Raw genomic sequence first — 24,109 nt, 5'->3', positions numbered from 1 at the left:
ATATACTCTTAACGGCTAATTTTTCAAAAAATTTAAAATCAATTCAACAATTTCATAAAAACAACTCTCAACACAAACAAATAAAGCATAATTTTCATATATTATTATTAGGTTGGTTTTAAGTTTTTTGAAAATATAACCATTAAAAATATATTTGATGCAAATCATAAATTTTTTAGACAAAATTAAAACAAAATAAAATTTAAAAATATTTTTAAAATTTTTGCCAAATTTTAGAAACAAAAAATATTCTCTACCCAAAATTTTAAAAACTATCAAATCATATCAGGTGATTATTTACTATCATATGGCAATTACTTGAAAGTTTATTAAATTAAAATGTAAGATCAGCATTACATTTTGTATTAATAGTGTATGAATTTTAATCTAAACCTAATTACTTGAATTTGATACTCTCTCCCCGTTTTATTTTGCTTTTGTTAGAAGCAAGGTTTTTTCACTTAAGTTTTTATTGGAAGCAATGATCATTATTTTAGTGGTCTACTTTTGTGCATTCTTAATAATCTCCGCCAAGTAAACAAAGTACTTAGTATGACTCTGAAAAAAATTCAAAATTTTAAACCCAATCTAAATCAGATCATTTAAAAAAAATCAATATTAAATAAAAAAATTCCAAATCAAATAATAATATTCATTTCTCTTTTTTTTTTTCCATCCTGTTGTTTCTGTTGTCCGCATTTATTGTCTCCACGGCAGCCGGCACTGGAGCAGGCAGCTGGCACCGCAATTTCATAGCTGCCACCACCCCCACAAACGCGTCGCTTCACTGGTCGTTCCTCCGCTTCTTCTGCCCTTGCTGCCGCCTCGTGTGCCTCTTTGGATCGTCGCCGCGCCGCCGCTTTGTTCTGCCGTCTACTGTTCCGCCGTCCACCTTTCCTCGCTGTGACCCACCTCTGTTCTTCTTCATTCTCTGAAAGCTCGCTTCGCGGTGCAAACTCTAGTGCTCTGATATTTCTCGTCTTCTGAACTTCCAATCCAAACATGTTAGTTGAATTACATAATACAACAGTTATATTATAACACTTGCCTTTAATAGAACTCCTGTTTTATTTATGTACAGAGATCAGGCAGCTTAGGCCACATTTTTTATTGTTAAAAGATCTTTATAGTTTTTAGTTCATTAAGTGCAAAACCAAAAGAAACGAATTATTAACAAATAATTATCAAACCAAAGACCTATTTATTCAAGTTAAAAAGCAGTCGCTCACCTTGTACGATGTCCATGAATAAAATCACCATACTCTAAAACAGAAATCTTTGCATCTTTAAAAGCGAAAACCGAAATGCTAAACACAGCCATGGATTCAGCATTACCATGTAACCTGAATCACACGTGCAAACCAAAACACCAAATCATTAGTGAATCCAACAGATTAAAGTAACATATCCCTTTGTTCCAATAAGGTATATCAATAGAGACTAGCTAACCCACAATGTGCTGATTACTAGAAAAAACAAAATGCCAAGTTCACAAGCTAAATTCATCAACATAATATTTCATATGAATTTCCCCTATAACAATTATTTTCCTTTGGTTGCAAGTTGCATTAGAACAAATTAACTCTAATTGTATCTATCTCTCTCTTAATTTAGGGTCAGAATAGGTCAATTCATAACCTAGGATTATATGTGAAGCAGCAAAATAATAATACCAACAACAAATAGGAGATCGATTCATAACCTTAACCTATAGGAGATCGATTCATAACCTTAACCTATGCCACATGACAACACAGTGAATAAATATATAGAAAAGTTAAAGGGGAGAAAAAGTTATATCAAGGCCCTGTATAATGTTGTATAAATAAACATATAGAATAGTTATTGGGGAGAAAATTGAAACATTAAGGGTATTTTAATCAAATTAAACGTGACAGTACCTAATTAACACATTGGGGACATACGCTATAAATAACATAAGATAACAGACAAAGAGAGAGAGTCATGTTTGTTGCAACATCAACTACCACAGATCACTTATCGATATTCTCAGTAAGTCAAACATACTTCCTTGAAGTAGATTCATAGCAGAGTTGCAGCATCATAGCTTCTCAGTCAACCTGATCATGAATGAATTTACAGTGGAAGAATCAAGAAGAATCCATGATGAGTCAAACAACTCATGGAAGAACTCTGCTCCAATCTCCTCAGCAGCGTTTCTAAACGCAATCCCAAATGCATTCCCCTGAGTTCCGATCAGGCGAGGCTTCCCATAAACGCCTACAATCAAAATCCTATTGGGTTCTTGAGACGAGCAAGCACAAAGCAAAGGTTTCATCCTTGCCCCCTTCTCTCTCAAAACATCCATAAGGAAATAACAGAACTTAGTCAAAGCCTGCGGATAACCAAGCAACTTGGTGTCAGCCGAATCCTCAAGCTTCACCCACCGAACTTCCTCCCACTTCTTATGCACCCATTCTTCGCAATCGCAGTGCTACCATGCCTTAGAATAGCTCTCTGAATCCTAATTGCGTGTTGCATCCCCGGCCTTGAGCTTATCAAGATTGCTTAAAAGACAATGCATCGTAAGCCACCCCGAATTGCTTGGATGCACAAGAAACATCTGATTTCAAAAACGATTCAAGCAGGGCAGTCACTCAATACACCACATCCGCGGCAGACACCCTTGAGCTATACCCATGTATCCTCAAGAAACCCCTATAATAGAAATCAGTGAGTCCATACTCTGGCAAAAACCGCTCAATTCATGTTTAATCTTCTTCTTTACCTCCATACTCATGTACTGGAACTTCTGCTGGCAATCCACGAGCGCAAACCCCATCCTAGCTAGCAGAAGGTTCAGCTTCTTGACCCCATTATCGCTCCAAGTCTTCAACTTGGTTGCAATGTAAGATAAGCACAACATTGAATCAAACAAGCTCCACTCCTTCAACAACGTAAGCCTAAGCTCATCCTCACAAGCAATCTTGCACGAATGTGGCGCCCGTATCCTAGTCCCATCCTTGAGAGTAACTGATGTAACCACATCCAAGTTGCCAGCACATCTAATTCAGTCCTCTAGCTCCGCCACACCATCACGGTAACTCTCATCACTCAACCTCTCATGAACAAACTGGTCAGTAAGAGACACACAAGACAACCACAACACTTCATTGGTGTTCTTACGTAGTGAATCAGCCAGTTCATACATCAAACACCCGGAAGGCTTCCCGTGAAAAGTCCCCAACTTATAATACTTCTTAACCTGGTTCTTAAAAAGCTGAACCGGATCAGAATCCGAAACCCTTCTTCTCTTTCTCCTAGACCCCTGTTCATCTTCATCATTGTCGCTATTTTCGCTATCTTCCTCATCCGATTCATCCGAATCCTCTTCGGATTCTTCCAATTCATTGCCTTCCCTGCACATGTAGCTCGCATTGGCCAACTCAGCAAGGGTAATATCAAAACTGTAAACAAGATCCGCTATCTTCTCATCCTCATTAGTAAACAAAACAACTACCGATTCATTTTCTTGGCTGATATTGTTGAGATGGATGCGACGGTGGCTATCAACAACAAAGACACGGGCAGAGGGTGGCAAATTGAGAGTCTTCTGTAGGTCCCTGTGGCAGACCCAGTTGATTAAGAGCATTGCGACATAGTCACCAGTTTCGGCGGCAGAGGCAAGTGTGGGGCCGGCATAATTATGGATCTCGTTGAAGGAAGAGACCGGATAGCAGGCGTATTGAAGGCCGTCAGACTCGAGGATGTGGAAGATGATCTTGAGGGTGCAAAGTGAGTCAACATCGGAGGTTAAAGGGAAGATGAGGAGTGGCGTGGAGGGCGACTTGGATGCTGACTCCCGCAGCTTATTGTAGAAGGAAACGGCCGTTTGCTCTCTCACCATAATAATAACAACCTACAATCTCATCACATTATAATTAAAGAACGAAAGAAATATAATTTAAAATAAAGGCAGATGTACCAAGTACCAACAGAATATATAGAACTGTATTATATACATATTTTTGTAAACAGTACTATTTACAGTTAGCTTTTTGTTATCAACCATCAATGATTATAAAATATTTATCTAACCACAAAAAGATAAATGAAAAGGTTAAACTCAGTGGCCAGCTACTTTTCATTATTTTCCACATTAAGAACCAATAAGATGAGGGATCCATGGATAACACCTACACCAAATGATATTAATCTTGGATGTTGCTTATCCCAGATATAATCACCTCAAAATCATCAAGATTCAGAGCAAACAAGCACAAAGATGTAGGATAAACCCTTAAGTGCAACAGATTACAGAGAGGGAGAGAGTATCAAACCTGAAGTGAAGTGAAAGTTGAGGAGGAGGAGGAGGAGGAGGGGCAACTGGGGCTGCAGCGGCAATGCTGTTGACGGCAGACGGCGACTTCTTTTGAGCTGACGCGCTGGGGAGACACGACGGCAAGGCAGAGCGCAGAACAGTGGACGAGGTGGGCGAACACGACAGCAATAGCTACAATCTGTTTGTTGCCGGGTAAAGTTCCAAGAGATTAGACCAAATGCACCAATATTCTATCTAGTAAGTTGATTTACCTATCATATAAAAAGAATATAAAATTTGAAAGAAAGCAATTATAATAACAATCATATAATTATTAGCTTCTTTTTTGACACTCATTTGTAATTGAAATTTGTTTCATATTACGAAATTCAATTTAACAGTGAATCAATCATTAAAAGATGGATAATGAAAATGTCTTATTTGGAGCATTGAACTGAAATATTTAAAGGCAAAAAAATAATGAATGGTCCCACACTCCCACAAGGAAAAATAGTAATGAACGGACAAAACTACGCATTCTAATTGCTATAATAAAATAAAAATGAACAATCTTAAACTATAAATAGATTTTGCCTCAAGCTATATGATTCATTTAGTCTACTAAGTGCATTTCAGAAAACTAAAGTTAACACCTTAAATAAAATTTAAAAAAAAAACAGAGAGGAGTGACAAAGTACTAGGAAGGTTAGTACAATTTTGGTGAACAATTTGTGTGCTGTTTTGAAATTCCAACATGCATGTACAAGTTACTTCTTCAATTTAGAAGCATCAGTAAGAACATTCCATTTTTTCCTTTATTAAGTCTCACATTTAAATAAATATTGTTACTTTTTTCACACGGTTATTTATTTAAAAAATCCATAACTATTCAATAAAGTTTCCTCCACAGTTATACAGCATCAATCAAGAGTCAAGACCTACACTACTCAAAGATTCATTATTGACCCCTTAAAAAATAACATTAAAACACACCTCTTTAATTTAAGCTTAACTCAAACCTCAATCCAGATAACACCATAACATTTAAGTGTGACTTTGAAATGTTCTTTAAGTGCTGCCAATGCCATCAATTAATTCAAATAAAGGAAATTCATTAAAGATATTCCTAATTGCAAGCATCAGAGGGTAATGAACTAATGATATCATACCTCAAGAAGAGACCCTCCAGTCAAAACTGTTGCACCTTCACTCTTGGTAGTTGAAATAAACGTGAGAACTTTATGATACTGAAACAACCATACAATTCAAAATTTAGATTTTTGCTAAATGCTTCAATCATTTATATAGATTTTCAAGTTACAAAACAAGAAAGAAATCTGATCCAAGCAATTAAAGATATAGCCAACCAAGTTACAGGACACATTTGGCATAATATTTCTTACTTGAAAACTCTAAGTGGATTTTATCCTCATTGATTAATAGTTATGTATACATACTGTTTTAATTTATTTAATAAACTAAAAGAATGGTCAATCATCCATTCATAGGAGACGGGTATTGAATAATATATATTCTATGCTTAGCAATTGTTTCTCTTCTAGTGACATGTAAATAGATAGAGAACTATTATGTATATTCTGATTTATCTGCCCCCTCTCTATCTCTCTCTGATCTCTTTTCTTTTATAATAATATATAGCAGAAAGCAAAGCCTTGCAGCTTGTATTATGGCATATCAATAGACAAAAATGAGACAGCATAAAACAGGCAGGGTGAAACCAGCAGCCATGTCTGTGTATGTGAATCAATGACTGATATAACACATATTTCTATAGACCACAGCTAGATAAAGCTTAGCTCGTTCAATAAATCAATATAATTCCTTCATTATGAAACACTAATACACAACGCTTAATTTGTCAAAGACCATTATGAAATCTTATACCTCCTTTTCTTTACAGTTTGCCAAAATTTGTCTACAGTAGTAGACACGGCCGAGAACAAGGGAAAATGCATGGAAAAATCTATCACTTTCACCGTTGCTACAATAATAGTTGGAATAAACACTGAATTTTAACATGCATATTTGACAAATTAGTTTCATGCGACCAATCTGTTTCAAAAAGACTTAAATAATAAAAATCTAGACTAAAATTGTTAAAAAGAATTAAAGACTAATCTATTTTTGGTGGTGCTAAATGCAGAGGTGGAGAATGCAGGGTTTTAATGGTGTGGCAGAACCTATAACCTTAAAAATCAGAAACAATCAAGGTTGTGAGAACCGAACCGGTCGAGTGATTGGTTCAATGGTCCAACAAAAGTCAAACCGTAGTTGAACCGGTTTAATTATATATAAAATACAATTATTAAAAGTTCAATATATAATTTCAAAATGCATAATGTTTCATCTTCAAAATAAAAAATTTCTAATTAGTTTCGAATCAACAAGCCAACAACTAAGAAATTAACTCAGGATCAGAACAGTAGTACAAAATTAACTAAGAAAGTTAAGAACAATCAACAATAATTGGAGCAGAACAAAAACAACAATCAACAATCAACCCCTGGTTTTGTCCAATAGTTACATATACTGATACAAATGCATGTATTTTGAAAAACTCTCTTCATTGTTCCAGTAACAGAAAAGCTTAAGGAAGCTAGAGTCTAGAACTGAACAACTATATCTGAGGTTTGAGGTGTTAAACAACCCAATCAAAAGAGTGAGTTCGGAAATGAAAACACTTCTATTCTATCACTAGCATAACTATCTTCATCAAGGCACACTCACATTCAATTAAATAAAACATATCTCCTGCTACAGCCTACAGGACCTGTAGATTTAATAAACAAAAGATATATCATGTATGCATTGTGGCAATTCAGAAATGGAATAAACATTTAGAAGGATAATATATTAATATTAGCCTCAACTAATATGAAAGAGCAAAAGCTAACTTCCAACACCTAATATTCCATGATAGTTGTTTACAAAGTCAAAATGATGGAGCCTTAAAATGAAAGATGTGTTGTGCTTCAGAAAAAAAAAAGGAATACAAATAAAATTTCAAAATTTCATCTCGGTGAATCACAATTTCAACAAAGTTAAGCAACAATCTCAAATTCTCAATCGTTGTGTATCAGTCGAGTATCAAGAAAGTTTCAACAGAATCATTCAAACCATTATTTCAGAAAATCAGCAACTCAGAACAAGACAGAGAGCGAGAGAGAGCTCGAAGAGGGACGTTGAGCTCGGACAAAGACAGGGAGAGAGAGAGAGAGCTCGAAGAGACGACGACCGACCAACCTTTGGCGACGGCGACGCCACGAGCTCACGCAAACCTTCCTGCGACGACGAGGAGAGGAGGAACGATGAGAAGCGGGCCGAGCAGAGCTTCCACACGCGACGCGGCACCCATGGTCTGTCCCCGCCGGCGGCGACAGCACCCTCTACCGGAGGAGAAGAGTTCGGCGATGACTTTGAAGATGGATGGTGGCTGCAGGCTGCGTTCGAACTTCGAAGGAGGTTCGGGGACTAGGGTTCTTCAATCTTCATTCTTCATTCTTCATTCTTCAGAGTTGAGAGAGAAAGAGAGAACTACGCCGTTTTGAGGGTATACTACCGAACCAGTAACCCTCAAAAACATAAAAATTAGATTACCTTGAAAAGCATGGTCTTTCACTCTTTCAGTCTTTTATGAGAAAAACATAGCTATCAAAAACTGAATCTATAATGTATTTGGTCATACAATTAAATCAATGATTTAATTGATAGGTTAATGATTTATCCAATCGATCTGGATATAATTAAATAAAAATATACAATTATAAAAAAGATTAAAATATATATCTTCACAAATATATTAATAATAAGATAAAAAAAATTTGATAGTTTTTTTTTTTTTGTTTCCCACGGTATCCCCCAACCCGGCAGGTCAAGGACTAATCCGTCGCGGTACTGAGCTCCATTTAAGGGTTTGCCGCTGGCCAATGAGTTGCTGCATGCACAAGGCGGGATTCGAACCCCCGACACTTGCTTAAGCGGACTAGTGAGCTAACCACTAGACCAACCCAACTTGGTTAAAAAAAATTTTTGATAGTTGAGAACAGTTAAATGATAATTTAATTAAATTTAAACGATTTTTAATTATCAACTTTACATGAAATTAAGTGCATAAATTTTCACCTAATAATAATCAAATATCAATTCTAACACATAATTAATAATACAAAAATAAATAACAAATTAATTATTAATATAAAATACTTTCTCAATTTAAATAAATAAAAAAATAAATGATTAACAAATTAAAAATCAAATTCAAATCTATTCTTACAACAGCAAATTTATTTCATTAGTAATTTTCAACAACAAATTACATTATGATAATTTTCAATAACAAAAAAATTAAGTTAAATGATTATTTTAGCAAGACAACACAAATTTTTTTATTTGTAGTAGCCACCAAAAAGTTTCTCTTATTACTCCTGCATTGCCTATATATTATGTCCTTTGTTTTTTTTACTACATAATATGGCTAAAAAATTTGGATATAGAAGTAAAATGAGTGTTATACTTTAACGTGGTAATTTTTGGTATTTTTTAAAACTATAAGAAGTACACAAATCGGACAGTTCGATTCCTGTACCTCTTAAAAATCGAACGATTTGTACTCTATACATTAAATCATCCCACATTTTAGAAAAATATCACAAAAGACCACAATTTAAAAAAAAACATCATTGTTAATCCAATATTAAAAAAAAAAAGTGCATAATGTGATGATAAATTGATGGCTATTATTTATTGAAACTTAATTCTTCTTTTAGAAAAGGAATGCCTTGGTTGAATTCTCGCTTTGCTGTCATCAGTATCAAGCTAGATCATTCTGTATCTTTGTTCCGTTGACCGTTTCATTCGTCACTTACTGGTTGACTTCATATTTGATTAATAATCTAAAGAAAATTGTTGTTACTATTTCGTTAAGATTTGGGTTTGAAACCTGCATTATAATGCATTTCATGTGTGTTGGGTTTATGTCTTACTAATAAGAGATGCTGGATCCATAAAATTGGTCATTAATCAGAGAAGAAGAGGTAATGGCATCAATGCATCATCATCACAAGAGAGTGGTGCTTATAGAGCTAATTCTTCTCATTGGCCGCTTGATGATCATAATCTGAAAACCAACAGCAATTTATTCATCTAGGCATCGATATTCATGTGCCGTGTATCGTTAACTTTACGTCTAAATAAAGTGATACTGTGCTAAATCATAATTAATAATAGAACAAGTGTCAATAATGATTTTATTTTGTTGATATTTATTAATTGATTTTGAAAAGTAACAAACCGTCCAATTCATGTTAAAAAATATCTTTATCACATAGATGGAAACTCCAACTCAATCCACCATATAGAAACTGACCCAAAGAAAATGAGCCCTCTTCTTTTATTATTGCTTCTTTTAAAACCTATTATCAATGTCGTATTAAGTATTACTTACTAACATCATCACAGACAAAGACCTATGTTGTTTTGATTCCATTTTCACTTTTCCACCGCTTCTCTTTTAGGTATGTACTATGTACGCGTGGGTTGGCCTTGCTTAGGTACCATATTTGTTAGTTGATATTGCAATAACACCAAATCCTAATACGACTATGTTAAGTATACACCAAAATCAATTATCAAAATCAACCATCAATATAAAATACATATTAGAATACAAATATACATTAAAAATAAATTAAACAACACATATATTTATATACAAATACATTAGTGGCTGATTTTGGATCCTTATAATAGATAGAAACGAAGAATCATGAAGATATCTCCATCATAGTGATCTAACTAAATCTCTTTCTATTTCTAAAAAATTGGAATATTTTTTTGGATACATCCAGGTAAATATTAAAATCAACTTTCAAACTTTAAACGTATGAATCGTTTGTTCATTAATTATGAGTTGATTTTATTATTTCACTATCAACATTGTATAAAATTTAACATCAAGGTTTAAAAAAGTACAATGAACCCGACGGCTTAAGTATTGTTCAATGAATCATTAAAACATAGCCACCAAACTTCACTTATAATTTTTGCCCACTAATTCATTATGCAGCAGATGATGTACCCGTGTGAAGGAATTATGAACTTTTCTAGAGCACACTCTAAATAAAATTCCCCAAACAAGAAACAACTCACCCCTTGTTTCAGTATTCAATAAATTATGTAAAAGGCATTGGTGGGGCAAAATGCCAAAATCTAAGTGATGCACTTTGCTCCATCAATTCTGCACAAAACTTGTGTACATGAATCAGGTATTGTACACTAAAAAAGTGGTATGGGACAATTAGTTTACCTTGCTGTAATTTGTTGGAATGACCATAGAAGCTAGAAAGTTACTATAAGATATTACATTATGTGACTTGGACCCTTCTATATTATTCAAGAAATGTATCAACTTGCTATGTACAAAGATAAATACAGCAATGGATTACATGCTTGCAACAATGGAAGGAAGTTCCGCCTCTGCTTCGTGCTCTCCGGCCGGTGCCTCTGTGGTCTACATGCAGAATAAGCATGATTAGGGATTTAATTAAAAAGAACCATCGTGGAAACTGTGATGCCATTTCAAATGATGCATACCTCTGAAATATTCTTTTGAGCTAAAAGATAACGCTCCAATGCCCCTTTGCCATAAAGGATCTTGGCCCCTTTCCCACGCTCCTCACCACCAACAGCCCCTTCATCAACAACAACAGCCTCTATAATATCGTCTCCTGTTCTTGTATCGGGAATCTGCATAAACATTTAACAAACTAAGCAATACAATAATACAGTTCATGAAAAACACATTCCAATTTTCTAAATTCCTAGTGAAGAGCATAGGTTTGTAGACCAATGCACACCCCATCTAAAATTTCTTGGTCAGAAAGTTACTAGTTTACAAAAGCCATCTATTCTGACTATGCTTTTCTAAATAAAATAGAGGAGAGAGATCAAAATACACAAGTGATATTAACAGTCAACACACGCACTCGATGTCATACATTACATACAAATTATTCATTCAAAGGAAACTAGCATACCTCGTACATGGCATCTACCAGCACACTCTCCAATATTGATCGTAAGCCCCGAGCACCGGTGTTTTTAGATATTGCTTTTCTAGCAATTGATCTCAGAGCGCTTTCTGTAAAATGCAGCTTTACCTGAAAACAAAATAATGTTAATTGTTGTCGAAACAAACAATTTCCAGCCAAAAAGCCTATGAAGGAGTTTCAAAATCTACATGAGAAACCGAATCCCTTTTTCCCTTATAACTATCATGACATATTATCTGTTTCCCTAGATAAAGATGAGAAGGTTCATAAAAGCTTACTCCATTCATGTGGAACATCTTCTTGTACTGCTTCCCTAGAGCATTCTTAGGCTCTGTGAGGACCTATAGAACATATTGAAAAATAGCAAAGTTAGAAGCATCGGTGGCACCCAAAATGACTATTGAAGTTGACAAAAAAAAAAAGCATGTCTTAAGAGAAAATTTCTGCCACCACACAAGCCAGGCTGCCAGGGTCAATCACATTCTTTCTCACCATCTGTTGTTCAATTTTGTAGTTATCAACAGACAACAGGTACTTGATTTACTACCTCATTCATTTGAGAACTCAGCTAAATGGGAGAAGCATTCACAATTTCACACAAGGATTCAGTGACCAAGTTGAATGGTTACTCGAATATAGCCTACCTGAATGAGTTGCTTTTCAGTTAAAGCTGACAAACTGACAAGGATAGGAAACCGCCCAACGAATTCAGGTATTAATCCATATGCAATAAGATCACTACTTTCGACCTGCCAAATATAATTATTTTCAGTGATACAAATGTCCAACCTGAAACTAGTAGATTCATAGAAGCTGGTGTACTTAAAAGAGACATAACATGTGACTTACAGTTCCTAATAAAGTTGATGTAACGGCAGCATCTGTTACACCACCCGTTCTCATGTTTGAACGTACAGGTGCCCCGAATCCAATTGAAGAATCGTGACGCCTAAAATGGAATCAAGGGAATTACTAGTTACAAAGTGTTGCACACCCAACATTATTGATATCATTGGTATTCAATTTACAGCATTTGTCCAACCTTTCTGAGATTGTTTTCTCTAAGTCAACAAAGGCTCCTCCACAAATGAAAAGTATGTTCTTTGTGTCAATCTGTTAAGAGAAATAGATGGCACAGCAGTTGTAAATAATAGGCTCATTCACCGTAGGCCGCTGGTCTCTTTAAGTATACACAAGTACGTCAACTTGTAGTATAGCATACCTGAATACTGTCACCTCTTGGATGCTTTCGAGCTCCCTTCTCAGGAAGATTGACAACCTTGAATGGAAAGAATGCAACAGATCAATATTACAATGAATTGATAAAGATACAGAAACAAAAAGTAATATAACTAGCTTTGACTTTTTACTGTTTCAACATCATGTTAGCAGCAGTATCAATTAGCTAAAAAATTCACGAGAAGAACTAACCGTTCCCTCAAGCATCTTCAATAATGCCTGCTGAACGCCTTCACCAGAGACATCTCTGCTGATGTTAAGGCTCTCAGCCTGAAATACGAACATCAGACTTAGAAGACAGTGGGAAAAAAGTTTTGGGATTTTGAAAAAAGAAAAGATGGGGGGACGTAAGAAAAGGGGAACCTTCTTGGTGATCTTGTCAACTTCGTCAATGTAAACAATGCCTCGCTGTGCAGCTTCCAGATTATAATCTGCAACCTGGAAATATATGTATGAAATGTTGATTCAGATGCTATGATTGTTGACTTAAGTATTTCATTAAACTGCAGCTAGTCCATGGCTACATAGTCTATGGGTTATTATGTTATTTCCGTCCGTTTATTTCAATATACATGTAGCCATTTTAAATATTCAAGCCAGTAATAAAGTTTGTTTAGCAGTGGTATGATTTTTCAAGTTATTGTCGTCTATTTATGTCAATATACATGTAGCCATTTTAAATATTCAAGACACTGTAATCTTCCTCCAACACTCTATGCTACAAAAGCTAAACAAAAAAACCTATTTTCTTCCCAAGATTGAATCACACCGTTTAAACCTGGTCTATATTCCTGCAAAAACTAGTTTTCTTTGGGCTTAATGACAAATCTCAAATTTCTATGGTGTATGAAAATGACAGGTGCTTACGGTGAGTAGCTTGTATAATATGGACTCCACATCTTCTCCAACATAACCAGCCTGCACAAAGTTGGTACTGGGGCATTTTCAAATTGGACAAGCAGAAATGCATCTGGTATATAACACTCAAATTTCTTAGTGGTAAGAAAATCATATTAACTTGCCTGAGTTAGTGTAGTAGCATCTGCAATAACAAAGGGAACATTTACAAACCGTGCCAAAGTTTTGGCTAGTAATGTCTTCCCTGTCCTTGAAATGGCATCAAAAAATTAACAAGTTAGACTAGAAACATGTCATCAATGATAAATAAAGTTGAAGTGAAAAAGGGAGTCCTATACTTGGCTGCCACTTTCATTTATATTATACATGATTCCACAGTCAAATTTCTAACCAAGGGATTTGGCCCAAATAAATGCACCAGTGCAACTAAAATGAAACAATAACAACTTGTAATTCCAACAGCTGAAGGATGATAAATTATGCCAAAATACCATGAAAAACAATAACACAAAACTACGAGTTCTATGAAGATACAAACACTAAAACAGAAAGTAAAGGTTAAAATAAAGAAACTGGTTTACCTGATCCTGTTGGCCCCATGAGAAGGATATTGCTTTTCTCAAGTTCAACTCTATCATCATCAGATGCATCAGCTTCACCATTGCTGCTGTAACCTCCTGCAGGCCTAGCATTCCCAATAGTAAGAACAAGAGAAAAAGCAGCAGCATCATCAACCAACAACGAACGAAACAGTTAAAAACAGAAGGCAAACTAACTAGAAACTACTTCACAATGAAGTATTAAGTATAATATACCAACCACTTGGGTGAAGATTCATGAAATATCCTCTTATAGTGGTTATAAACTGCCACAGAAAGCACCTGAAAAAAAAAGCCAAAAAAAAAATCAATAACCATTCAATCTCTTTCATCACTCAATCATTCAAAAAACAATTCAAAAGAAGAATTCAACCTTCTTGGCCCTCTCTTGGCCAATCACAAACTTGTCAAGCCCCTTGCAAATCTCCTTTGGCGTTGGAAAACTATTCCCAATAGTGGTTCCATCCCAGCACCCATCCTTTGAATCAAAAGGCCCCGAATCGCCGGAACCGGCCGCACCACCAGCGCCACCTCCGCCGCCACTGCCACCGCCACCACCGGCATCAAAACTGTTATTAGAATTCCTGACTACAATCCCGCCGCCATTCCAGAGCTCGGGAGGGTCCCCATAAGAGTCGAGAACCTCGTATCTGGTTGGAGAAGGGTTTGGGAAATTGCCGCGGAGAGAAAGGGGCTTGAAGGAGGTGAAGTGGTAAGGAGTGTTGGAGAACGGGTGGTCCCACTTGGTGGTGGCCGGAGGGAGGGAGATTGGGGTGGTGCGGCCACCGTGCATGTGGTGGCTGAAGAGGAGGAGCTGCCTAAGGTGGGTTGTGGCTTCCCTGTAAATGTGTGGATTCTTCGATCGAAACGCTGCTGCTGCTGTGGCAGCCATGGAAGAAGGGAAATTAGTTAGGTGTGGTCAAAGGTGGGATTGGAAAGTTAAGATTTTTGGTTATGGCGGTGTGAATCAGTGGTGCTAACTCATATGGGGGTGTTGTCAGATATTTTTTGGTGGAAGAAGACGTTGATTTTTTTTTTTTCTTATTATTATTTTTAAAAGAGAATAAGAAGAAGAAGAGGAAGAAGCGAAGAAGAGAGAATATCTAATATCTTCTAACCAGTGAGTGAGTGGATTAAAGAGAGAGACTTTGCTTCGTTTATAGTACTTTTGTTTACCAAATAAGGAACAAATGCTACTTGCGCAGTTCTACACTCCAGGGTTTTGTTTTGGGTTTTATTCTAGATTCAATTTTTCCGATTCATAAAATTATAAAACTAACAATTAAATCTTTATTTTTTATTTTAATATTTTTCTTACTTTAAAAAATCGCCTTCTTTTATTTTGTTTTGTACATTTTTTATTCTCATCCTTTCTTTTTAAAGTAATACTAAGAAATCAATTCGAACAAAAAAAAAACTGTCAGTGTCTCTAAAAATAAAAAATCATATCAAAAATACATGAAAAATTAGGCATCAAATTAATTATTAATTTAAAATATGTATTAAAATATAAAATATATATATATCTTTATTTTAATTTTTATCTTTATTTTTATCTTTATAATAATACAAATATTTTTAATAATACAAATAGAGAGCTTTTATCTTTATCTTTATTTTTACAATAATCTTTATAATAATATAAATAGAGAGACCTAACACATATATATTGAGTTTGCAAATTTATTTGTTTAGGTGTCACTATTAGAAATTTTTAGAATTTTATTTATAAATTATAAATTATAAATTATTATTTATCTAGATTGTTATTTTTTAAATTTTAAATTATTTATTTAGGTTGTTATTTTTTTAATTTTAAGTTATTTGCATATTATTCTTTTGAATTTTTAAAATTTTATTTATAAAGTATAAATTATTATTTGCTTCAATGGTTACTTTTTAAATTTAAGTTATCTGCTTAGCTGATTATTTTTTAAATTTAAAATTGTTTTACTTATGTGGTTATTTCTAAAATTTTAAATTATTTATTTAGATTGTTACTTTTTTTAATTTTAAATTATTTAAAGATTACTTTTTTAAATTATAAATTATTATTATTTGTTTAAGTTGTTTTTTTTAATTTTAAGTTATTTGTTCAGAAAATAAAATTTTATAAAAAATTAATTTAAATTTATTTTAATTTAAATTTATTCCTAAACTAATGAGTTCACGTAATTATTATATGAGTCAATTTGAATTAATTCAAATTTATTCATAAGCTAATAATGATAATTATTAATAATTATTCAATTAATTTTTTATCTAATAATAATAATTTTGTTTACATTATAGTTGTTAGGATTTTTATTTTAAATTCAAATCAAAGTCAATTAGGTTTTAGAAAATCTTAACTATAAGTCAACTATAAAAGTACGAATTAGAGAGGCATAGCAACACACTTTTCTTGCTCAATACAATTAATTACTCCTTTTAAAAATTTTCTATCTTTTAATCATGGCAATTCATGCTCACAAAATTGTTAAGATTAAATCTACAAATAATAATTTGTGTATACATATACGAGTGATAAAGTTACAGATACTATCAAGTTACGAAAATTTTTTATTACTATACTCAAAAACATCTTACAGACATAATAATGACATGTATCAATATTACCTAGATAGCCAGTAATAAATAGTGCTAATATAACCTAGTTTCTTTTTGAATTTAATGATACATTAATTTTTTTATTATATAAGATAATTGATATATTATTTCTAATGATTACAAGGACAACTATATTTAATTCGAATTTTTTAACTAAATAATTAGAAACAGTATGCATAGCTGAAAAGAGAAAACACCTATGATAAAGAAAATCATTGTTAAAATAGTTGGTTATAAATCTTGCAAGAATTTTTGAAGAAGTTGAGAATATTATTAAAAACACGATTGTAGTAAATAATTTTGTGCAAATTGAATACCTAGTCATATCCGATGTTGCTGAGAATATATATCAACACTTTATTATTCACTATTGTTATGGTTTTTTGTAGACAAAAAAATTATCCATTGGTATACAAATTTTTAAAATTTTGACAAACATATGGTTATATATTATATTTTTTGTATTTGAACATTGATATATTGTAACTATCATTATTTGATTCATGTGTATTATATAATTTTAGTCTTAAATGTAAGTTCAGCTACCTCATTAATAGCTGCAATAAATTTTTTATCGTTACACATTAGTCTCATAGAATAGTAAACATTTTAAAAGTTAGAATATGTAATCCCATTAATTATCCTATAGCCCATTTGAAAAGTAGCCGAAGCTATTTCTTTTTATTTTTACTTTTGAATTATAAAAAGTCACAAGTATTTGGCACCATTTTAAAAAAAGTTTTTAACTTTTCAAAAAGTTAATTCACAGCTTTTTGGATAAGTATAAGGCCTAGTTTAAGTAAATAACTTAAATAAATTTTTTTGAAAAAAGAGTTTAAAACATAAGGACTTTTATTAATAGCAGCTTATAAATAAGTTATTTTGTATTTGGATTTTTAGTTATAAAAGTACTTATTTTAAAGTTGTAGCGTTTGGATAAATAATTCAAAAAATAATTTTTTTTTTACAAAAGAGAATGAATATTAAAATAACGATGATAACAAATATTTTCTAATATTGAATGTTGATTTTACATAACCTAATGACTAATATTGTGTATGATATAGTAGGTGAAAATAAAAAATAAATATAAAATGTGTGTCAATGTATATTTTGTTGCTATTTTTTATTTTTTTTACTCCTATTAGAACTCTCTTCTCTTTTATTGAGGTCAAGAACTTGCTATAATTAACTATGAAAATAATAGCAAGCTATAAAATCACATATAAAAAATAAAATTAAAACTAAAATTTCATACTACAGTTAAATACAAATTTAATAAAAAATAAAGGGATAAAATGATAAAAAAAAAAATACTTAAAAGGAATATATGCAGTAGGTTGTTCAAATACAATATTGTCTAAAAATGGTAGTGGAGGATCAATACTTTCATTAGATGAATCATTACGTGAAAATGGTGAGGTTTGAAACATTGCGTGAGAATGATGGTGGAATTATGTTGGAAGGCCAGTGCTTTTAGCAGACCTTGCGTGAAAATGGAAGTGAAGGGTTTGTATTTTTCACGGAGTGAAAAAAGGAAAGTAGATTTTTTTTATTTTGAAATTAAATTTTTTTAAGTGGTAGAATGACTTATCGAGAAGTAGAGAAGTCATATATTTCTACTTCTTCAAAAAGCCGTAAATTAACTTTTCGAAAAGTTAAAAGCTTTTTCTAAAATGGTGCCAAACACACATATTGTGACTTTTCATAATCCAAAAGTAAAAAAAAAAAAAGTTTCTGCTACTTCCCAAACGGGCTCTAAATATATGACTTCTCTGCTTCTAGATAAGTCATTCTATCACTTCCTTAATAAAAATTTAACTGGCCTTCCACCATCATTCTCACGCAATGCTCCAAATCTCACTATTTTCACGTAATAATTCATCTGATGGAAGTATTGATCGTCCACCACCATTTTCAGATAATATTGCATCTCACTAACCTACTGTATATATTCCTTTTAGATATTTTTTATCATTTTATCATTCTATTTTTATTATTAAATTTGTATTTAATTGTGGTATGAAATTTCAATTTTAATTTTTTTTTTCACATATGATTTTATAACTTGCTATTATTTTCATAGTTAATTATAGCAAGTTTTTTACCTCATTAAAGTAGAAGGGAGTTCTAATAGGAGTAAAAAAATAAAAAAACAGCAACAAAATATACATTGTCAGACATTTTATATTTATTTTTATTTTCACCTACCATATCATACATAATATTAGTGATTAGGTTATGTAAAATCAACATTCAATATTGGAAAGTATTTGTTATCATCGTTATTTTAATATTCATTATCTTCTGTTAAAAAAATTATTTTATGAGTTATTTATCCAAACGCTATAACTTTAAAATAAATAATTTTATAACTAAAAATCCAAACACAAAAGAACTTATTTAAGTTATTTATCCAAATTGAATAGACTCATATGTTGTGCAACTTCTCTGAATAGTTAACAAAATTCTGATATAGTAGATATCACATGTACTATTAAGTATTAACTGTCCTAATACACGATATATCTGGTCGGTCTTCAACCTTTAAGTTTCTTGGATTGTTAATTCTGTCAATCTCTTGCCAACTCGAGTTACATGTCATTGTGATGAAGAGATCTGATTTTTTTTATAATTTTACACTTTCATTCTAATCACATTACATTATTTATTTAGAATGAAAGTGTAAAATTTATTTATTTATAAAAAATTACATTACTTTAAGTATAAAATTATAAAAAAATAAATTTATTTAAAATGAAAGTTATTATTGAATGATAAAATTAAAATTTATTTCTATGTATCATTTTTGTCCCCAACGTTTTCGTCTTATTTAAGTCCTTAACATTTCAAAATTGACTCAATATTTTCTTGCCGTTAGGAATCCGTTAACAGAATTGACGGCGGTACAAAATTAGACGATTTTGAAACTTAAGGACTTAAATAGGACGATTGAAACGCTAGGGACAACTTTGAAACTTACTCCAAATGTTGGGGACAAAAATGATACTTTACTCTTTATTTTTAATAATAATATTAATAAATTTTATTTTGAAATTACTTATTAAATATTCATAAAACCATCATGTACTTTTGCTAAGACACGACGACTGACGACGAATTAAAAAATTTCTGCCTTATTGAGATTCAGAAGATACTCAATAGCAATGCAAGATCTTTAAGAGACTATCAATCAATGTTATATCCTGAGCCGTTTGATGTTCGCTTTTTCAGAATAAGCTAATAGAGGAAGAGTTAGCATATGTACAAACTTATATACGAAACAAAAAATGACTCATGAACAAAGGTTAGTATTCTGTGAGATACTCAATGTTGTTATTGTAGACTCTGGTGGTTTTTTATTTCGTTTATAGGCATGGGGGATGTAGTAAGACATTTATTTGAATGAAGTATTTTCTGCTATTTAGTCTAGAGAAAAGATTGTTTTAAATGTCGCTTCCAGTGGAATTGCACCTTTACCCCTACTTGATGGCAGAACGGTTCATTCTAGATTTTTAATACCCATTACAATTACTGATGAATCTACTTGCAACATCAAGCATGGCATTTGAAGTCTGAGCTGCTCATCGAAAGTAACTTAATAATTTGGTATAAAGTTCCAATACTCAATAAAATATGCTTTGAAGCACTTGAATAGACGCTCAGTGATCTTATGTCAGTTACTGATCAACATAAGACACATCAATTATTTGGTGGTAAGGTTGTAGTTCTAGGAGGTGATTTCAGACAGATACTTTTGGTGATTCCGAAAGAGAGTAGACACGATATATTGTCGCCAGCTATTAACTCATTCTATTTGTAATTGTTCTATAAAGTTCTTAAGCTACATACGAATATGAGGCTTCTAATGTGTTCTTTGAGTTAACATGATGGTGAAATAAAGAGATTTGCTAATTGGATACTTGATGTTAAAAATGAAAACATTGGTTCTACTGTTTGTGATGAGCCAGAAGTTGAAATTTTAGATAATCTACTAATTATAACTACTGATGATCCTCTTTCTCATTTGGTAGACTTTGCATATCCAAATTTGTTGTAAAATATGTCAGATTATAGGTATTTTTAGAGTAAGGCAATTCTTGCACCCAGGCTTGAGAGTGTCGAGAAGGTAAACGATTTCGTCTTAACAATCTTCCTAGAGATGGAAAAGGAGTATTTAAGTTCTGACACAACATGTCAAGCTGATGAAAATGAAGATGTCCAATAAGAGTGATTCACATCAGAGTTCCTAAATAATATCAAAGGTTCGGGACTACCCAACCACAAGTTTACTTTGAAGCCAGGAGTCGCTGTAATGCTACTGCAAAATATAGACGAGATTTCAATTTTATGCAACAAGATAAGGTTAATAGTTAATGAACTTGGCAACAACGTAATTGGAGCGAAGACAGTGACCGATAGAAATATTGGCGACAAAGTGTACGTTTCAAGAATGAATTTGATCTCTCCAGATTTAGGATTGTCATTGAAGTTCCAACAGAGACAATTTCTATTAAGAGTGCGTTTTGCAATGATCATCAACAAGAGTTAGGGTCAATCATTATCACATGTAGGATTTTTCTTGCCAAAATCAGTGTTCACCGATGGACAACTTGACGTTGTTTTGTTAACAGTTAAGAGTCGTAGTGGCCTCATGGTTCTAATTCTGGATAAAGACGACAATCCAAAGTCATCAACAACAAATATCGTATTCAAAGAAGTTTTTAATAATATTTAGGTAAGAAAAATAGTATTTTCATGTTAATAACACTTTTGTACAAATATTTACTTTAGATATAACTAATTTATCTATAATTCTACTTTCAGACTTGAAATGAAATGTGTAAGAAGAAGCACAACATCATATGCCAATTACTTTTCTAATGAAGTTAGTAAAATATTAGGTTGTCGATAAATTTTCATTAGTCTTTTGATATAAAGTTTAGTATAAAATTGATATGCTACTATTACAGTTATATATGTTCTTATGTTTTTAGGTCTCTTTTCTTATGGTTGAAGAATATTATAAATTTCAAATTATTCTATTTGCATTTTATTTTGAATAAAGATAAAACAACATAATCAATATGTTTATTATATAATAACAATAATAATGTTATATTAAACTTAAAAAATTTATGATTATAAAATATTATTTTTTATTTAACTTATCAAATTAAAATGTCGCACGAATTTAACACTAATTAAAAATGAACTAAGAGAATATTCATAAAAATGTTCAATTTTATTTTTTTTTAACTCTTTCATTAAAAGTTAAAATAGTTTTTTTTTTTTTTTTTTTTATCATGCAACTCACACATTCTACTTAAATCTTCTTAAATCACTGTCTCCATTAAAATTCAAACCCCAAGATATGATTTATGGGACTTACATATTTGCCATTAGTCTCGTAGCCTCGTTAAAAATGAATTAAGAGAATATTCATAAAAATGTTAAATTATATATTTTTTTAACTCTTTCACTATAAGTTAAAATAGTTTTTTTTTTTTATTATGCAACTCACACATTCTACTTAAAGCTTCTTAAACCACTGTCTCTATTAAAATTCAAACCCCAAAATATGATTTATGAGACTTACATATTTGCCATTAGCATCATAGTCTGGCCAGTTGCCAGAGTTCATCATTAAATTAGTGTTGTCAAAAGCTTCTCTGGTTTCTTAATTTGCTTTAAGATTTCTTTGTGGTGTTGGCAAGTAGTTATATAGATTACAATCAAATTATTGGATCTATCCAAGTTGTATTTATAGGTAACATAATAATTTTGTGCTTATTAAATATGTCATATTTATATAAGTTATTAGATTTTATTAAATAAAAATAAAAAATTAATATAAAAGAAGAACATTAATAAATTTTAATAAATATAAATTATCTTAAAATATAAATAAATATTTTTTAATATATTATACTTTAAATAATAATATAATTTTTATTTTTAAATAAATAAAAAATATAAGACATATTAATACAAAAATATAAATATTTTTTATTTATTAAAATTAATTATTATACAATAAATTTTTATAATATTAAAATAATATTTCAAACTCTAATATAAAATATAAAATAATTAAATTTTATTTTATATTATTTGACAAATAATTAGATTATTATCTTTAAAATTTATTAATTAATTATTACTTTTGTTAAAAATATTATTATATAATATCATTTTTATTAAAATATTTGTAAAATTTAATTTTATGACTTTATTTAATATATATAACATAGGTTATACATATCAAGGTCATTTTTATAAATTTGTCTTATTTATTAATTTTTTATATATTAGTTTATTATCAGAAAAAATAACTTTTATGCATGAATACTGCTATAGTTGGCGGCTAGTGTAACTATAGAAACTAATATTTATATTAAAAATATTCAAAATTCAAGTAAAAAAAATAAAATTAATTTAATATATATAATTTAAAATTTAAGATTTAAAATTTAAAATTTAGAATAAAAAATTTAGGGTTAGAATATAAATTTAGAGTTCGAATTGAGAATTTAAAATTTAAAATTTAGAATTTAGAATTTAGGATTGCGAAAAGCAATAGAGTGTGGGTAGTCAATACTAAGAAACTAAAAAAAACAAAAAAAAGACACACGGGAGAGCTCTATAACTCAAGTAACATCCATCTTAAAGAAGAGTTTCAATAATATTACCAGTAGGATCTAACCACTTAACATATTCGTTCTGACTCTAAGTTCCGAGCTTTGCTATCAGATCGACCACACTATTCCCCTCTCGAAGCACTAGGCTGAAATGAACCTCCCATTCTCTGCCAAGCATTTCATGAATAAGCAACACCAAATTTTCATATTTGTTGTCTTCTGAAGCAGGCTCAACAATAAATGCTACTCTTGAATCTATTTCGCACACAATCTTTTTTAAGCTATACTCCCATGCTAAAAACATCCCTATCCATATTAAAAAGAGTTAGAATCTTTTGATGCTCCAAATTAGAATTTGCCCTAAACAATCTTTTATTCAACCACTTTTATTATTTCTAATCATAAAAAAAGAAAAAGAAGTACAAAAAGATAAAAGAATAATTTTTAAAAAAATTGTGTATATTTTAAATTACAAATATTTTGATAAAAAGTTAGATTATATAATAATATTTTTAGAAAAAATAGTTAGCTAATAAGTTTTGAATATAATAATTTAATTATTTATTGAGTAATATAAAATAAAATTTAATTATTTTAATTTATATTTTTATGGTATAATTTAAAATATAATTTTAATATAATTTTTTAATATTATAAAAATTTTATTGCATAATAATTAATTTTAATAAATAAAAAATATTTATATTTTTTGTATTTATGTGTTTTATATTTATTTATTTAAAAATAAAAAATTATGTTATCATTTAAAATATTGTATATTAAAAGATATTTGTTTATGTACTAAAATAT

At 31.3% G+C, this 24,109-nt stretch overlaps 2 protein-coding genes and 1 pseudogene across 2 annotated transcripts; 1 reads left to right on the top strand and 2 right to left on the bottom strand.

Moving 5' to 3' along the window:
• Nucleotides 1-506: 506 nt before the first annotated feature.
• LOC130945000 (uncharacterized) lies at nt 507-7,916 on the bottom strand (annotated as a pseudogene).
• A 2,620-nt stretch (nt 7,917-10,536) lies between these two features.
• LOC130944917 (CLP protease regulatory subunit CLPX1, mitochondrial-like) lies at nt 10,537-15,185 on the bottom strand. The gene is made up of 15 exons (XM_057873512.1): nt 14,422-15,185; nt 14,269-14,330; nt 14,031-14,134; nt 13,614-13,693; nt 13,459-13,509; nt 12,955-13,029; nt 12,784-12,861; nt 12,575-12,631; nt 12,395-12,465; nt 12,202-12,301; nt 11,997-12,101; nt 11,631-11,693; nt 11,338-11,460; nt 10,895-11,047; nt 10,537-10,811 (listed from the first exon to the last, which is right to left on the bottom strand). Exons 1-15 carry the CDS (start codon nt 14,938-14,940, stop codon nt 10,743-10,745), a joined length of 1,710 nt encoding a protein of 569 aa, XP_057729495.1. The 5' UTR covers nt 14,941-15,185; the 3' UTR covers nt 10,537-10,742.
• Nucleotides 15,186-20,973: 5,788 nt separating this feature from the next.
• LOC130945342 (uncharacterized) lies at nt 20,974-21,491 on the top strand. Its single transcript, XM_057874074.1, has 3 exons — nt 20,974-21,205; nt 21,293-21,366; nt 21,486-21,491. The coding sequence occupies exons 1-3, from the start codon at nt 20,974-20,976 to the stop codon at nt 21,489-21,491; spliced, it is 312 nt and encodes a 103-aa protein (XP_057730057.1).
• The last annotated feature ends 2,618 nt before the right edge of the window (nt 21,492-24,109 follow it).

The sequence above is a fragment of the Arachis stenosperma genome, chromosome 8, assembly GCF_014773155.1.
Source record: "Arachis stenosperma cultivar V10309 chromosome 8, arast.V10309.gnm1.PFL2, whole genome shotgun sequence".
NCBI classification, from domain to species: Eukaryota; Viridiplantae; Streptophyta; class Magnoliopsida; order Fabales; family Fabaceae; genus Arachis; species Arachis stenosperma.
The sequence above is the reverse complement of the archived record's forward strand: the minus strand, read 5'-3'. Positions and strand labels throughout refer to the sequence as shown.

Bases quoted from the DNA above. Each gene is read 5' to 3' on its own strand.
- LOC130944917 (XM_057873512.1), bottom strand. From the start codon at position 14,940: ATGGCTGCCACAGCAGCAGCAGCGTTTCGATCGAAGAATCCACACATT. The intron at 12,862-12,954 runs GTTCCCCTTTTC...TTCGTATTTCAG, and splicing joins TTGACAAGATCACCAAGAAG to GCTGAGAGCCTTAACATCAG. The intron at 12,466-12,574 runs GTATGCTATACT...TTCTCTTAACAG, and splicing joins CAAGAGGTGACAGTATTCAG to ATTGACACAAAGAACATACT.
- LOC130945342 (XM_057874074.1), top strand. From the start codon at position 20,974: ATGCTACTGCAAAATATAGACGAGATTTCAATTTTATGCAACAAGATA. The intron at 21,206-21,292 runs GTTAGGGTCAAT...TTTTGTTAACAG, and splicing joins TGCAATGATCATCAACAAGA to TTAAGAGTCGTAGTGGCCTC.